General features: G+C 41.8%; 1 protein-coding gene across 3 annotated transcripts in view; it reads left to right on the top strand.

Moving 5' to 3' along the window:
• Positions 1-16,660, top strand: part of AMPD2 (adenosine monophosphate deaminase 2) — a 53,726-nt gene that overhangs the window by 10,213 nt on the left and 26,853 nt on the right. The window contains exons 1-9 of one of the 3 annotated variants that reach the window (XM_053454285.1): positions 4,109-4,698; positions 4,914-5,055; positions 6,962-7,089; positions 7,278-7,408; positions 8,183-8,251; positions 9,713-9,818; positions 15,727-15,913; positions 15,996-16,137; positions 16,457-16,546. In XM_053454285.1, the coding sequence (XP_053310260.1) occupies positions 4,989-5,055; positions 6,962-7,089; positions 7,278-7,408; positions 8,183-8,251; positions 9,713-9,818; positions 15,727-15,913; positions 15,996-16,137; positions 16,457-16,546 (920 nt within the window). In that variant the 5' untranslated portion in view covers positions 4,109-4,698; positions 4,914-4,988. Of the gene's footprint in view, positions 1-4,108; positions 4,699-4,913; positions 5,056-6,961; positions 7,090-7,277; positions 7,409-8,182; positions 8,252-9,712; positions 9,819-15,726; positions 15,914-15,995; positions 16,138-16,456; positions 16,547-16,660 lie in introns of those variants that run through there. The other 2 variants (XM_053454288.1, XM_053454287.1) reach the window with 2 other exon arrangements.

The raw sequence follows: 16,660 nt of genomic DNA on the forward strand, positions 1-16,660 counted from the left end.
GATGGGGTAAATTGCATTGGCCGGGTTCAAAGATACCCGAAATGGCACATGGGGGGAAGAATTACCAGATTTGGAAAAAATGGCTTTGAAATAGCAAAACGCTACCTGTACTTATTGCCCCATAATGGGTAGAAAAAAGCAAAAAAACATAAAAACATTGGGTATTTCCAAACTCAGGACAAATAGTAGAATCTATTTAGCAGGTTTTTTCATTACCTTTTATAGATGAGTAAAAGATTTTTCAACTAAAAGTTAGAAACAGTCATTTTTTTCTAAATTTTTCACCATATTTTATACTTTTTTTAATAGTAAATAATATGATACAATCAAAACAATGTCATCTAAAGAAAGCCCTTCTTGTCCTGAAAAAAACAATATCTAATGTGTGTGGGTTCAGTAAACGGGAAAGAAGAAAATTACAGCTAAACACAAGCAGCGCAGAAATGTTAAAAAGGCCATTGTCACGAAGGGTACAAAAAGTAAAATCAGCCTTTGTCACGAAGGGGTTAACCACAACTGCATCAAATTAACCCCAAACACCCCATTAACCACAGCTGCTCCTAAATTAACCCTAAACACCCTATTAACATAACTGCCCCTAAATTAACCCTAAACACCCCACTAACCATAACTGCCCCTAAATTAACCCCCACCTCCCCTAACTTTCAGTAGCCCAAATATATATATATATATATATATATATATATATATATATATATATATTACATACATATATACACACACATATATATATATATATATATATATATACACACATACACATTATATATATATATATATACACATATACTTACAGTTAGATGAGTGTCACAGCCATGTGGTTCTGGCCTGGAGAAGGAAGGGGCGGGGCCAGTTGTCACAGTGATTACAGGGAGGGGGAGTAAGTAGGAGCTGCTGCTGTGAGACGGTGAGTCAGACTAAACGGATTATATAATGAGGGGGATTTTTCAGAGCGTTTGCTCTGAAAAAACCCTCATTTTATAATCGATAATAATCGATTCAACTAATCGATAATGAAATTCGTTGCCAACGAATTTCATTATCGATTATTATCGATTTTATCGATTAGTTGTTGCAGCCCTATGTCTAGTTTTCAAAAATATATGGTTTGAAGGGGGTAAATTGGATTTGATGCCTTTAAAGATGTTCCAAGTAGCACACTGGTGCAAAAGTACCAGATTTTTAAAAAATGGTTTTGAAAAACGCTACATGTACTGTTTGTCCTATAAACAGGAGAAAAAAAAGCTAAAAAAATTTAAACATTGGGTATTCCAAAACTCAGGAAAATAGTAGAATCTATTTAGCAGGTTTTTCATTAGCTTTTATAGATGAGTAAAACAAGTAATTGTTTTATTGTAAATGATATGATACAATCCAAATAATAACATTTAAAGAAAGCCCTTCTTGTTCTGAAAAAACTATATATTGCTTGTGTGGGTTTAGTAAATGGGAAAGAATAAAAATACAAAAAATAAAATCAGCCATTGTCACGAAGGGGTTAAATGATCACGTTGGGGCTTTCATGGTAACCTTGTTAAATGTTCTTTTCAAATTATCAAATACATTGACGCATACAATACAGAATCAACTAAAACACAAATACCCATACTAAACAATTCAAACATTTCTTGAAGTGAATTTACTGCAAATAGGTGCAGTCAGTAGGAAAGTAGCAAATGCGTTTGGGGGATCCTGCAGAGACCTCTCAGCTATCATGTGCATATAGTGGCTGGAGTGTCCCTTTAATTCCATACTGTGTGAATACATCATATGTCATGCCTAAATCACAGTAATCTTGTCGATAAAGTGCCAGTTATATTAATATCCCAGTACTTTGTTATGGTCCTTCAGACACTTCTTTCTATAATGGCAAGATACCGGAGATCTTTGCACAGTGTGCATTTGCTATCATATTGTAAATTATCTTTAAAAATAGTGTCACCATCTACAGGGAATGTAAATACTCCAATCTTACAACTGTAACAATCCTTTATTTCCCATTTCATGGATGTAATAGATGCACTTTTGCATGTAGAATCAGTGTATGTGTTCTTCTGGTATTTGACTTAGATAACGAGACCTCATTCTCCTTCTCTGGTTGCGTCAACTGAAAACAGCAAAGCTTCCTGTGATTGTTAGGCACTACTCAAATTGTATTCTATAGGAGCTCAGCTCCCACTGACTTCAATGGAAACACAATGGAGCATATATAGAAAAACACATGCACTGATGTGCATATAATATAATGCATTAGAATCCATTCAAAATGGATTCCAGTATGCATTTTACTTAAATATATTAGCGGAGTGTACTTCCCTTGTTTTTATAATTGACTCTTTACCCTGCGTTCCCATCTCCTTATGCCAGCATTGCACTTTGAGGCCTCACGGCTTGCTTACACTGCATCATGCTATTACTGCCCTACCCCTCCATCATCTGCTAACACTGCACTTTGTACTTCGGCACAAAGAGACTGTGACAATATACTAGGAAACTACCAAGTGTTTGTGTAATTGGCAGATTCCATTTGCTTTGGTATACAGAGCCGTAGCTTAACTCGTAAACGTATTTGATACGTTTATTTAAAACACTGGGTTGGGAAAAGCAGAATAGAAAAAAGTGTCACATCTACCTCTTCTGTTTTTTGAGTTTGAGAGACCAAGCGACATATGATCTCAATGTGTGAAAGCAAGATAAAGCTGATAAAGAACTTTGAAACATAGAAATGCTATTGTTCTCGGTTTCTAGTGTCTTTTGGAGAGCTGCACATCGACGAGGCCCATTTAATATGATCTAGACACTTTTGTCAAATATACAGTCAAAAACACAGAAAATAGGAAATATACTCTAGTTCCTATATATCTATATATATATATATATATATATATATATACCTCTAATAGCTGGCCATCATTTGAATATGTCTAGCAATTTGGATCACTGTAGATCCTAACTCAGACCTGCAAACGTACATTTTTCCCCTGTAACATTGAACAGTTCTGGATATATAGAGATTAGAACTGCACACCATAAATCGCATAAGAAGACAAAGAAAAAAGGTAGGTGGCTATGCTATGTAAGTCCCCTCTACGCACAAAATAAAGCTATATATGCAGAATGATAAGCATGCACACCAATGACAAAGAATTTGAGCAGACATGATATATATATATATACAAATAATTGTTTACTGTATATAACACAACAAAATATACATTCTAAATGAGCATCTTGAGAATTGTAGTTCCACAACAGTTCCTGCTGGTTGTCAACATGTTGGTACACTGTTCCCTAGAATCAGTCACAAAGGTTGTTAGCATTATACTTGTAGACTTATTTTGAATTTGCGTTTTCAGGATAGAATATGTGAGATGTGTGTCCAAAATGCCAGGTGCAAAATGGCTTGTTCTAATGAGCAACATACAGACATTCTGAATGATCTATGTTTAGATCAAAGGTTTGTTTGTTTTTTTGGTGATGGTTATTGTCACAACCTGACTAAGCAACGTTTGGAAGATACAGAGCTGTAACACCCAGCCTACACACAAAACACACACACAGCCATCCACCCAGCTAGCCTCTAGAAAGAAAAAGAAAATGTAGTCTACCGACGCTAGAGTATATGTGTGACTCCAACATTCCCTACATTATGTGCTACAGTGATAGCTATTTCCAACATTGGTGAGGCTTCATTATTTATATTGCCTGGTTAATAGAAATATACGTAACATTATACCACTGGATCTTGCTGGATGGCAACTGAAAAATGAGCATGGACCGCTCCACATATTTTTTAACCATCAGCCACCTTCATAATCACCCTTTTCTCGTGTCACTACTCTACCATATATATGCCAAGCTTGCTCCATATTCCTTAAAACACCATCCTCCTTAGAATGTTACATTCCAGTCCGGTGGTTTATTATAATACCATTACATCCCTACTTTTATCTAAATCCCTTTCACGAGCCTCTCATTTTATCTTCAATCCCCTGACCTTGTGTCTTCTGTTCTTACATAATCACACATTTCCCTTTCCTCGACCATCTCTGTCTACTCCTCCTCCTCCTCCTGACCTCATCTATTTTTTAACTCCTACTTATCTCTCTGGCTTGGCTGTCTCACTTTGAGAACGTAGAATCTTGTGGACCGGTCAAGGTATTTCACAAGGGTAGCAGAGCAAGTAATATGCAGTATTAATATATATCATCCTTCTCCACCGGTGACCATTATTTCTAATGCCGCCAATCTGTCGCATACACTTCAGTGGCCCTATCGCTTTATCTACTTCGCTGCATCACTTTCTCACACAGTGTTTTTTCCAGATTTCTCTTTCTTTTTGCTATTCCTACATGTATGTTTGCGGTCTACGTTTTGCTGTCTCTTTGTGACAGCCCCTCGTTTCCTTGCGGTGTGGCACAGCAGCTTTGCTGCTGATCCACGGATATGCAGCTACTCCCCCACACTCAATACTTGGTAGTATCCATCCGCTTATTTTGCTAGTTCTTCTAGGACTGCGTCTTGGAATGTTCCAATGACTTTCATAACAGAGGGGGAGACAACTGGTTCTATGCAGTAGTTTTGGAACAGCTGCTCGGTCAGTCTTTGTCACCGTTTAAGAGGAGCATACGGCAAGGTACGTATTATGCAGGACGGCGTTAGAGAAAGTGAAGACGGGTAGGAATCGAGAGAATAGTCGGATAGGGGTCAGTGAGAAGAAGCAAAGAAGAACATAATGCTTTGTGGAGGCAAATAGATGCACATTATATGTTGTAAGTGGAGGTTAATGTGTTATACGATAGATGTATAAAGGAGCTACTGGCTGTGTTAAGCAGCCTGATATTCCATCCCCATAAGCCTCTGCCATGATGAGCGTTGGAGTGACTAACTAGGAATAAGGCATTGGTTGTTAGGGCCACACGAGAGTGAAAGGTAGAGAAAGAGCTAGGCAAGGTGCAGGTGACCAAATGTGGAAGACAGAAGTGGTCAAAAGATGGGTCAGAGAAGCTGGTGAGTGTTCGGTTAAACTAAAGGGTAAGAGCATACCAATATTTAGAGAGCACCTCATATAATTCTTCACAGGGGGGAATTGAGGGGGGACACTGAAAAATACATTAAAATAAGTATATTTATTGAAATAAGGGTATGTGTCGGGGGAATTAAGCATACATGGGAAAGGCATAGAGCTACCCTGAATCTAAGAAAAGATCAAGCACTGATTAAGGAAAAATGGGCAGACTAGATGGGCCATCAAGTTCTGTTTCTATATTATATTATAAATATCTGTTCCTTGTGTTAACTGGAAAATGCTTACAAAAAATCTGGTGTAGGGCAGGGGTAACGATGAAGGAGCTGCTTACGGCCCCCCTTAGCTAAAGGGTCATTTGCACAGTGAAGGAGAGACCTGTGCAAGTCTGACACACATTCCTTGTAAATGCTTATCACAATGATATATATGTTTATTTAAAACACATTTTTGATCATTGCGTCCGTATGTTTAATTAAGCTTTATGGATATATGACATGTTTTAGAGTATTATATTGGAATATCAAAAGTATAACTCAGCTGTTGGTAAAACTGAGCAGTTGGTTGTGAAGGGCACCCTGCATACTATGCATACCAATTATGCGCAGAACAAATACTAAGACACAATCTAATTAATTATAAGTACCTAATATCAGATAAGAAAAGAGAAAACCTGTGGATTCACATGGAACCCTCATTAACTGTGTATATTCTATTGTGTACAGCTTGCTGACATAGGTAAATTGAGAGGCAGGGTGTTTAAAGGGACACTTCAGACATTATATGTACTGTAATGAATATTATAGCTCCTTCACATTTTCATGGTGTCCATTTTACAAATGCATTTTCCCCCTACACCCTCTCCCAAGATATTTACAGTGCAAGAGGAGTGGTATATTTACCTCCAGTCAGCTCCAACACTGGTTTAGCATACTAAATGGGTGGGGGTCTCTTTAGACCCCTTGTAGACGCAAGTGTTCACATTGATTTCAGTGAGGGTGCTTTGCTGACCCAGTTGCATCAAATATTGGACCACAGAGAAAGGGAGCAGCGGGTCTGCAAAGTCTAGGTGTGGTAAGTGCTTTTTTCATTTTGGAAGAATGTAAGGTAAAGTACGATAGGGTATAGAGTACGTTAATGTACATTCTGCTTTAGAGGGTGTTTTAGCCCTGGACTGTACAGATGTGCATGGACAGTCAGGGGTTAGCAGGTTTGAGGACACAGAGATCTAGATTGTAAGCTCTTTTGAGCAAGGCCCTCCTCATTTGTTTTTTCTGTAACTCTAATTGTCATACCTGGGAACTTCTCAGCTCCGGCTACCCAGAGCCTTCCCTTGCGGTACATGGCAAGGACTGCACACTGATGTCAGCGGGCGGTCCTGCTGATGTCGTGGGAGGTCCTGCTGATGTCATGGGCGGTCCCCTTGACGTCGGTGGGCGGTACCGCTGACGTCAAGGGGAACACCCCCATGTAAAGGAAAAAATGGGTGGGGAGCGGGGCGTGTCAGGACCCCGCTCCCGAGGGGATTCCAGAGGATTCAGGTCTTGAACCGGAGGAGCAGCGCTCACCCGACAATCTCCGGGTCAAAGCCGGAGAGTTCCCAGGTATGCTAGTTGTTATGTTCTGTCGTGTCCTGGAATATGATGGCGCTATATAAAATCTCATCAGTGGATGAGATTGTGCGTGTAGTTTATTAACCAAATATAGATATTTAAAAAACAAACCAATTTTGTGCACTAGAGTTTTTTTTAGCTCTCGCTCATTTTTTCTTTTACAGCTCTTCTTACGTATTTTACACTTCTGTAATGTCCCACTCTGCGAGTATTAGCTACTTATCTTTTGCCACTTTAAGATAAGATTTCCAGTAGTTGCACATTTGCAAAGATCCCACACTCAAGTCACTTTTTATTTCAGATCATCGGGGCTCTCTCTTTCACCCTTTGCAGTCCGCAAAATCGTTCTCTGGCACCTCTCACAGCCTAAAACAACTGACCCGAGAGCTGAGGACCTCCATGGACGGAAAATACAAGGAGATAGCAGAGGTTGAAAAACATTTAAACCTATGATGCTTTTCATATATAGCTCTACTACTATTCCCTCATGCTTCCCTAAGTTTTTCATTATTTTCTTTTTTCATTTTCTTCTCAATTCTGCAGGGTATGTTCCCTTTTTGTTACCTTTCCCAACACATTTTACTATTCTTCGGTCTTAGTCTCTTATTTTTCTCCAGGAGCTCTTCAGTCGCTCCCTTGCTGACAGCGACATGCGTTCTGCTCCATATGAGTTTCCAGAGGAAAGCCCCATCGAGAAACTGGAGGAAAGGCGACAGCGTCTAGAGAGACAGATTAGTCAAGACATAAAGTAAGACCTCTAAACAAGATTACAAAAAGTGGAGGGGTAATCAAAAGGCACAATAAGGAAGTAGATGCCAAATCAGGATTTCCTATGGGAAAAATTACCTAGTACTATTCTTCTCCATATTACATTTTCAACCTACATACTTACATATGTATCATATGAGAAAGAGATACGATATGGGACTACCAAAGGAATCATCCCAAGAGAGGGCCATAAAAAGGAGACTACACGCAAGATGTATATGATTATCATAAGACTTCGGGAAGGAGATATATTGCAACCAATGCACTCCATCTTTAGGGCTAATTTTTGTTATTACTATAACATTTAGAGATAGATCATGAAAGGTCCGCAAAATAGTCTGCCATTGTGAGTAAAATTAGTCAATGTACATAAAGTAAATAATGTACATTTCAACCATATTTTCACGTATTGACGTGCGTCAGGTCAATTGCATGTACATTGCCTGAACCCAATGAGTACTACTGATCATGCACAGGAAGTATACTTCCTGGCATCTACACTTCTTATTTTGTAACATACTATTAATGCGTATTAAAAATCAAACAAAAACATGACTAAGCTGTTCCTTAAGAATCAAACTAATGTTTTTTTATGTCTACACAAAAGATGTAAATCTAGATATCTGAAGTAAATTGTTTTTCCCTTACTCTCCTATAACACCAATTACAAACACAAATTTTTCTTATATCTCAGAAATCTGTTTTCCAGTGCTTTCTTTCCTATGTCATATGTGCACACCTTTTGCTTTCCCAGACTTGAACCTGACATTTTACTTAGAGCTAAACAAGATTTTCTGAAAATTGACAGCAGCTCGGACTTACAGTAAGTTTCTTCTGTCACTCCCTTTTTTTTTTCTCAATTCTCAGTTTATTGCACGTATGTTAACATAGACATGGCACAAAGTATCGAGTACAGAGTTACATCATCTGATCAGTTTACAAAAACAGCATAGGAGGATACTGCACACGAAAAAATAAAATACAGAGAATAACACATCAATCCGCCATGAGCTGGTAAGTGGGCAAACCGGGCTCACACCGAGACCATAACCAGTGGGCGACACGAGGAAAGCCCACGCATAGTGGCTACCGACGCAGGTAGCACCGACTATAGAACAGGAGTAAGTCGCCATGGTCAGAGGCAGATGTGGTATGGCGAAGTGATCGAAATAGCAGAGAAAACATGAGACATTGAGAACATTAGTGGAACAAATCAGGTACATCAATGGAATAAAGCCACCCCCTAGGGGGGAGGACGGAATGAGGCAGGTAAGCAGTAAGGTACCCAATATTACAATGCCATAAAACAATGTGTGAAACAAAAGGAAACAAAAGCAGAATAAAACATGTCTGTCCCAGGGTCCAGCAGGTAGCTCCACTACATAGTTATTCCAACCAATGGTACTAACATAAAAGTAAACATAAAGAGACGCGGGAAAGAACCGTCTCGAGGACTATACACCCAGTAGGAGAGTAGCAGCGGACACCTAGAAGGAAAAAGGATAAAGGACGATGTTCCAGGGACGTGACAAACGACCTCCAGTGAAACCACTTAAGTTCAACTTTATGACCCGCACCCCTAGCTGACCACACTAGAACTTCCATCTGGTAAATGAATTCGACCTGAGTAACCCAGGCCATAAAAGAGGGAGGGGTGGCTGATTTCCAGTGGCGGGGGAGGACCGTGTTGGCCGCATTAATCAGGTGAAACGTCAAGGACCACTTTTAGCTAGAAAAAGAAGTCTGTGTGGTGGAGCAGAATGGCCTCAGGAAAAGCCTGGAAATCGGGATTGGTTACATCACGGATCACCGTCGTAACGGAATCCCAAAAGGGTCTAATATCTGGGCAGGACCACCAAATATGCAGCAGGGAGCCGGGATGGGCACCGCACCTCCAGCAGGTTGGGGGTACCTGAGGGGCGAATCTGTGAATGTCTAGGGGAACTCTGTACCACCTCGTAAGCATCTTGAAAGATGTCTCCTGCATTCGACTAGACACCGATCCCTTGTGGACGATAGAGAGGATCTTGGACCAGTCCTCCAGTTCGAACAAGCAGGCCAGGTCCCTCTCCCATAGGCTAAAATAATATGGCTTGGCAACCGGCTCAGGGGAAAGCAATAGCGCATACAATTTAGATAAGAGATGGGGCTGCTCTTCTGTCACTCCCTTTCCTATTTTTTCTTTAATTTTATTACCCACATTCACTCACATTTTCTTGTATCCGTTTTGCAAACATTTTCACCTCATTCCCTTGGCTTCTTCATCACTGTTTCTTTGTTTCAGGTTACTCAAAGAGGAACATGAGGATTATGTTGATTATTTCTACAAGGAAGTTGTCGCTGAAAGAGAATATTTGAGAGTGTCTATCTCTGGTGATGAGAAGTGTGGGGTAAGTGCATGGATTTATCAAACAGACGTAATTAAGCAATCAGGGTGAAGAGTCTGTGGCCATTAAAGTGATGTTGTTTACCCGGGTACATGGTGATAAATAACGTATTTATAGTGGTCGCCCTTTTTACAGTTGTACTTTCTCAGAGGTTGTTATCATTTCATACTGTCCATAGATTGATTAATGTCAGGTATGACTAAAAGATTGACAGCCTTGCCTTTAGAGGCATCCTTCCTCATAACATAACATGCTTGAGTGCAATGTTAGGAAGATACAGAGAAGCATTCATGGGCTATTTTTAAGTTTCCCTATGTGAATCATCCACTGTATATTCCTAATACATAAGGCATACACATGATGCCAGGCTGTTCTTGACCATGTAAAACATAGAAGGCAGAAGGGCCATCAGGTACACAATTATAGGGATATGTGCTTTCCACAAGATTATTGAGTATTTATGTGGGAATTGTTGGCCATTCATCCAGTAGACCAGGGCTTGACAAATTTGTTGTGAATCTAGGTGCCTGCTAAAAAAGTTAGGAGCCAGGATTTTTTTTAAAACAGTTGGTCAGGAGCAATGTTCCCTCTAATTTTTCTTAGGTGGTGTGCGCAGAAAATTTCTCTTGTGCAAAAATGTTCCGAGAGCCAAAATTTTGTGCGCACAATATGCTTCTTCAAATGTTAAATTTAAATTGTTATTCTATATTTTTGGTACAGCTCGCTCATGGTTAATAACACTACATTGAGAGAGCCAAAATTTTGTGCGCACAATATGCTTCTGCAAATGTTAAATTTAAATTGTTATTCTATATTTTTGGTACAGCTCGCTCATGGTTAGTAACACTACATTATAGTGTTAAAACGGCATAGCTTCTATCGTTGGGCAAACATTGACAGGGGTACAGCATAACTGTTATTATTTACTAAGGCAGACATTGACGGTGGTACAACATAACACCTATCACTATACATTGAGCCAGACATTGACAATAATGCAGCATAACCCCAATCACTATATACTAAGCCAAACATTGATGTGGTGTAGGCCTACCACTTTAGTGTCTGGCCTAGTATATATATATATACCGTATTTATCGGCGTATAACACGCACTTTTTAAACCTAAATACGAAGCTGAAACCCTACCTGCGTGTTATACGCCGATAAATCCTAGAGCTGCACGATTTGCAGCGACGTCTCCCTCACTTCTGGTCCTGGGGAGGGTGCGTGTTATACGCCGGTGCGTGTTATACGCCGGCAAGTACGGTATATATATATATGATGCACTGAAATGAAAATTCTGGACCTAAAAGTAAAACCAAAATTAGACAAAAAAATCAATAACAATATATATATATATATGATTAACAGCAATCACACTCCTATCGTGCCCAGGTTCTAGCATGTACTGGTTGCTTGGGCATGATAAGAGTGGGATTCCTGTTAGCAATTATATATATATATATATATATATATAAATTAATATTGTTATCAAATTTTTCTGTCCAATTTTGGTGTGTGACTTACTTTTAATAAAGGTGTGGTTAACACAGCAAAATTGAACTAAAAATATATAATTGCTACCAGCAATCTCACTCCTATCATGCCCAGGCAGCCAGTACATGCTGGAACCTGAGCATGATAGGAATATGATTACAGCCTCCCTATGCCATGCAACCCCCCCCACACACTTACACATCCATGCTATCACACACACACACACTCATTCACATTCAGTTTAAACTACAGCATAACACCCATCACTCTCACACACTTACTAATTCACTCTCCAACCTTTTCTGTGTCACTTTTCCTCCTCTTCGTTCTTCCTCTTCTATGTCCTCTCCTTCTGGTGCAGTAAAGACGGTAGGCGTGGCTTCGGTGCTGTGCGCCGGGATCTGACATCAAATCCCGACGCACGGCATCAGTTGCCGCGCGCATCGCAAGGTAGCAGGATTGGAGGTCTGTATTAACAGACCTCCCGCTACCTTGATTGATTTTAAGCCGGTTGGAGGGAGGTCCTTGATCTCCCCAACCGAGCTTGCTCCTCTAGCGGCGGACATTACTGTCCGTCTCTGGAGGGGTGCTGTGCACACAACTGGTAGCGGACCGCCCCCCCCTTCGGTATGCTACTGGTTGTGCACACAATTTTTGTTTGTGTGCGCTCCCTTTGAAAGCTATGTGCGCACGCACAAGCGCACAGCTTAGAGGGAACACTGGTCAGGAGTGATCTGATCATCATCAGCCCACTTACTAAACTCACAGCATTTGACCTGGAAGCACCTTGGACTTTCGGGTCAGTGCTGTTTTTTGTTTTAATTATTTGTTTGATAAATTATTATTTTTTTTAACTCTTTCAATGCTGATGTTCCATTGGAGCACAGCATTGACTGATATTTAGTCCCCAGAAGCTTGTGGGGACAAATGTTAACCCCTGCAATGCTACGAATGTGTCATACACAATTGTGGAATTGAAGGGGTTAACGCTGCACTGTCGCTCTCATGGAGCAATCAGGGAGCAGGGGAGGGTTGGGGCTGGTCTCCATACTCATGTGGAGACCGAAGAACCCTCTCCCCCTGTCCCTTGGGACGCAATTGCTGGTCTATAGACCAGCCATTGCAGGGAGGAGTCTCTTTGATGACTCTTGTAGGCTTCCATGCCTACAGGAGTCATCAGAGGGCTTGTGGGGGCTCGTTTTTGTTGTTGCTGGTCTGCCTGGGATTCTAGGCAGACCACCAGCAGCAGAGCCCCGTACAAAATGGGAATTAACCCCTAAAATGCCACAATTGTGGCATTGAAGAGGTTAACGCTGCAGTTTCGCTCTCATGGAGTGATCAGCCAGCAGGGGGATGTTGTGTCAGGGGACCCAATTAACACTCAACCCCCTTTCCTGAAGCTTTTGCTGGTTTTCCTGCAATCGTGTTTTCAGCCTACAGAATCACTCCGTGGGAGTGATCACAGGCTCGGGGGCGGGCTCGGTGTGGCTGTGCTGGTCTGCCCAGCGTGGGGGCATTTTTTGGAGGGGATGTAACAGGCTGACAAACACCTAGTCGCCAGGACAAAATTCTCAGTCACCATGGCGACCTGGCACCCGGGATTTGTCGAGCCCTGCAGTAGACCATTTGTGATGTTGGACAAGAAGGCTCGAAATAGCCGTTCTAGTTCATCCCCACAGTCATGCTGAAATAGAAAAGGGCCTTCCCCAAACCGTTCTCACAAAGTTGGAAGCAAAGATCACCCCCAAGCCGTTGAGTTAGTAGGAGAAATATTCATTTTGTTAATTAATGGAGACTGAGAAAAGAGAGAGAGTTTAATGAGCATAATGAGTTAATTAGTTTACCAAGAGAAAGCAGAAGTAGCGAAGATGTCTTGTCAGTGAAAGTGCCCCTCCCCCCAAGAGACTTACCAGTGCAGACTCCCCGGTGTCTTGCGGGGCCGGCGGGGGACATTTACGCAATACTCGTATACAACTTCCTGTGCCGGCACTTCTGCCGTGGCAAGTGCCGGCAAGGAAGATTGTTAACGTACATCGCGCAGACGTTCACCGGCTGCAGCAATGCGAGCGTAAACAACCTCTGCTGCCGGCACATCTGCACAATGTGCTTTAACAATCTCCCTTTCCGGGACTCCCCCTGTGGGAATTCCCGGCAAGGGAGATTGTTAAAGCGCATTGCGCAGACGTGCCGGCAGCAGAGGTTGTTTACGCGCATCGCTGCAGCCGGTGAACGTCTGAACGATGCGCTTAGACAACCTCCCGTGCCGGCACTCCCCCTGTGGAAAGTGCTGGCAGGGGAGGCTGTCTCAGCGTATCGGAGAGTAGGATGCAGGTCCCCTGCAGCGATGCGGGGGATCTGTATTCTAACCCTGCTGTCTGCCCGGCGCCCGGAACTGCATGTCCCGGGCTTCGGGCGATACAAATTGCGCATTCCTGCGCTAGACCCCGAATATAGGCAGCACCCCCACTTTAAAGATTTAAAGATGGGGCAAAAAGTGCGGCCTATATTCAAGCAAATACAATATATGACGAGATTTTTTGGAGGGGATGTAACAGGCTGACAAACACCTAGTCGCCAGGACAAAATTCTCAGTCACCATGGCGACCTGGCACCCGGGATTTGTCGAGCCCTGCAGTAGACCATTTGTGATGTTGGACAAGAAGGCTCGAAATAGCCGTTCTAGTTCATCCCCACAGTCATGCTGAAATAGAAAAGGGCCTTCCCCAAACCGTTCTCACAAAGTTGGAAGCAAAGATCACCCCCAAGCCGTTGAGTTAGTAGGAGAAATATTCATTTTGTTAATTAATGGAGACTGAGAAAAGAGAGAGAGTTTAATGAGCATAATGAGTTAATTAGTTTACCAAGAGAAAGCAGAAGTAGCGAAGATGTCTTGTCAGTGAAAGTGCCCCTCCCCCCAAGAGACTTACCAGTGCAGACTCCCCGGTGTCTTGCGGGGCCGGCGGGGGACATTTACGCAATACTCGTATACAACTTCCTGTGCCGGCACTTCTGCCGTGGCAAGTGCCGGCAAGGAAGATTGTTAACGTACATCGCGCAGACGTTCACCGGCTGCAGCAATGCGAGCGTAAACAACCTCTGCTGCCGGCACATCTGCACAATGTGCTTTAACAATCTCCCTTTCCGGGACTCCCCCTGTGGGAATTCCCGGCAAGGGAGATTGTTAAAGCGCATTGCGCAGACGTGCCGGCAGCAGAGGTTGTTTACGCGCATCGCTGCAGCCGGTGAACGTCTGAACGATGCGCTTAGACAACCTCCCGTGCCGGCACTCCCCCTGTGGAAAGTGCTGGCAGGGGAGGCTGTCTCAGCGTATCGGAGAGTAGGATGCAGGTCCCCTGCAGCGATGCGGGGGATCTGTATTCTAACCCTGCTGTCTGCCCGGCGCCCGGAACTGCATGTCCCGGGCTTCGGGCGATACAAATTGCGCATTCCTGCGCTAGACCCCGAATATAGGCAGCACCCCCACTTTAAAGATTTAAAGATGGGGCAAAAAGTGCGGCCTATATTCAAGCAAATACAATATATGACGAGATCCAGGAAAAAGCTGAATCATTATTATATATTTAAATATTATTATCATGACCCTTTATTTATATGTATGCAGTTGTTTTTACAATGCATACATTCAAAGGGTATGACAAAACTATATCCGACTAAGACACACAGATAAATTTGGTAAAGAGAGTTCGCAAGGTTACAATCTAAGAGGATGTAGATAGGTATGAATGTAGTGGCATCATATTTTGCAGTGCGGTATACTGGGTCTTACGTACAGTACTGTGCAAAAGCTTTAGGCCGGTGTGAACAAAATGCTGAAAAGTGTTTTCAAAAATAGACATGTTAATATTTTATTTTCAGCAAGTTTGGGGCTGCAAACTAGTGTCCCTTTAAACTCTATAAAAGCAGAAGTAGGATGTCATTGATTTATCTTTTTTCTGTGGACCACATGAAAGAAATATTTAATTGGTTTGTTTCATCTTATTTCTTTCATGTATTCATGTACAGAATGGTTCTGTATCTATAACTGCTTGTAAGAACCAAAACACCTACAGTGTGGGTTCACCATTTTATATGAATCTGTATTTCTATATTGTATTGTATATTTGTGAAATTAAAATAGAAAGAAAGGTAAAATTTACACCAATTTATTATTATTATTATGCCATGTTGTTTCAGTCAACACAGCATGCAATGTGAAGTAATTGGAAGGAATTTGGTTTTAAATCACCTTCACGATTGTCAGTGCTCCTTCCTTGGAGCCCTTTTTAAAATTTCCCTCTGCTCTATTCTTTTCCTCTTGTCAGTGTCTAAAATATTTATTGTGTGGATTCTCAGATCATCTTATTAGTTAAAAAAAAATCTGACTACTACGCTGTGCTGTCTTACCATTCCAGGTGCCATTTACTGACTTGCTGGATGCTGCCAAGAGTGTGGTGCGAGCCCTGTTTATTCGTCAGAAGTACATGAACCTCTCCATGCAGAGTTTCTGCTGGACCACTGCCCAGCACCTGAAGGACCTTAGTGAGAGAACATTGGACAGTCCTCCTCAGGAAGAGACAGCTGACACTCCTGTGGCTGCAGGTGCAAATAAAACAGAGGGTATAAGAGTATACCCAACAGACTGTACTGACTAATGAATCAATATCTCTCCCTTGCACCACAGATGCCCCAGTACATCCTCCCTTCTCAGAGCAACATCCATATGAAGTATGTGACCCCAGCACCATGCCATGTGATTTAGGCTTTGGACTGAAGATGGTGGATGGCGTTGTTCACGTTTACAAAAAGCAGGAGGTCACAGACATGTAAGTCTTCTATATATGGCTAAAGGGACACTCCAGCATCATATGCACTTTAATGCATATGCGAGCTGTGTGGATCCTTTACATTTTTTTGTGGTCTGTTTTGCAAATCCCCCCAATGCGCATTGGCCCCTTTCCACAGCCTCCCCCAAAGGGTACAAAAAGTAAAAAACAGACTGGTCCTTAAGGGGTTAATATGCATTCTTCTTTAGAGGGGGTATCAGGGACATTAGACTGTCCCTTTAAATACCCTTTGCGGTTAAATCTGTAATAGTAGATGTCTGTAGGCCTATTTTGTCTTATGTAATTATGTTCTCAACAGGAGCACAGAACTTGATCTTCCGTACCCAGATCTGCAGGAGTTTGTGGCTGACATGAATGTACTAATGGCTCTGATAATAAATGGTCCCATGTAAGTGACCAAGATATATTGCAAGGTTGGATTGCCGGTTAAGGGACGGCACAGTGGCATCATGTTAAAGAATGTGATTATATGGTATTATAAAGCAAGTATAATGCCTTACCT

The sequence above is a fragment of the Spea bombifrons genome, chromosome 2, assembly GCF_027358695.1.
Source record: "Spea bombifrons isolate aSpeBom1 chromosome 2, aSpeBom1.2.pri, whole genome shotgun sequence".
Classification (NCBI taxonomy): domain Eukaryota; kingdom Metazoa; phylum Chordata; class Amphibia; order Anura; family Pelobatidae; genus Spea; species Spea bombifrons.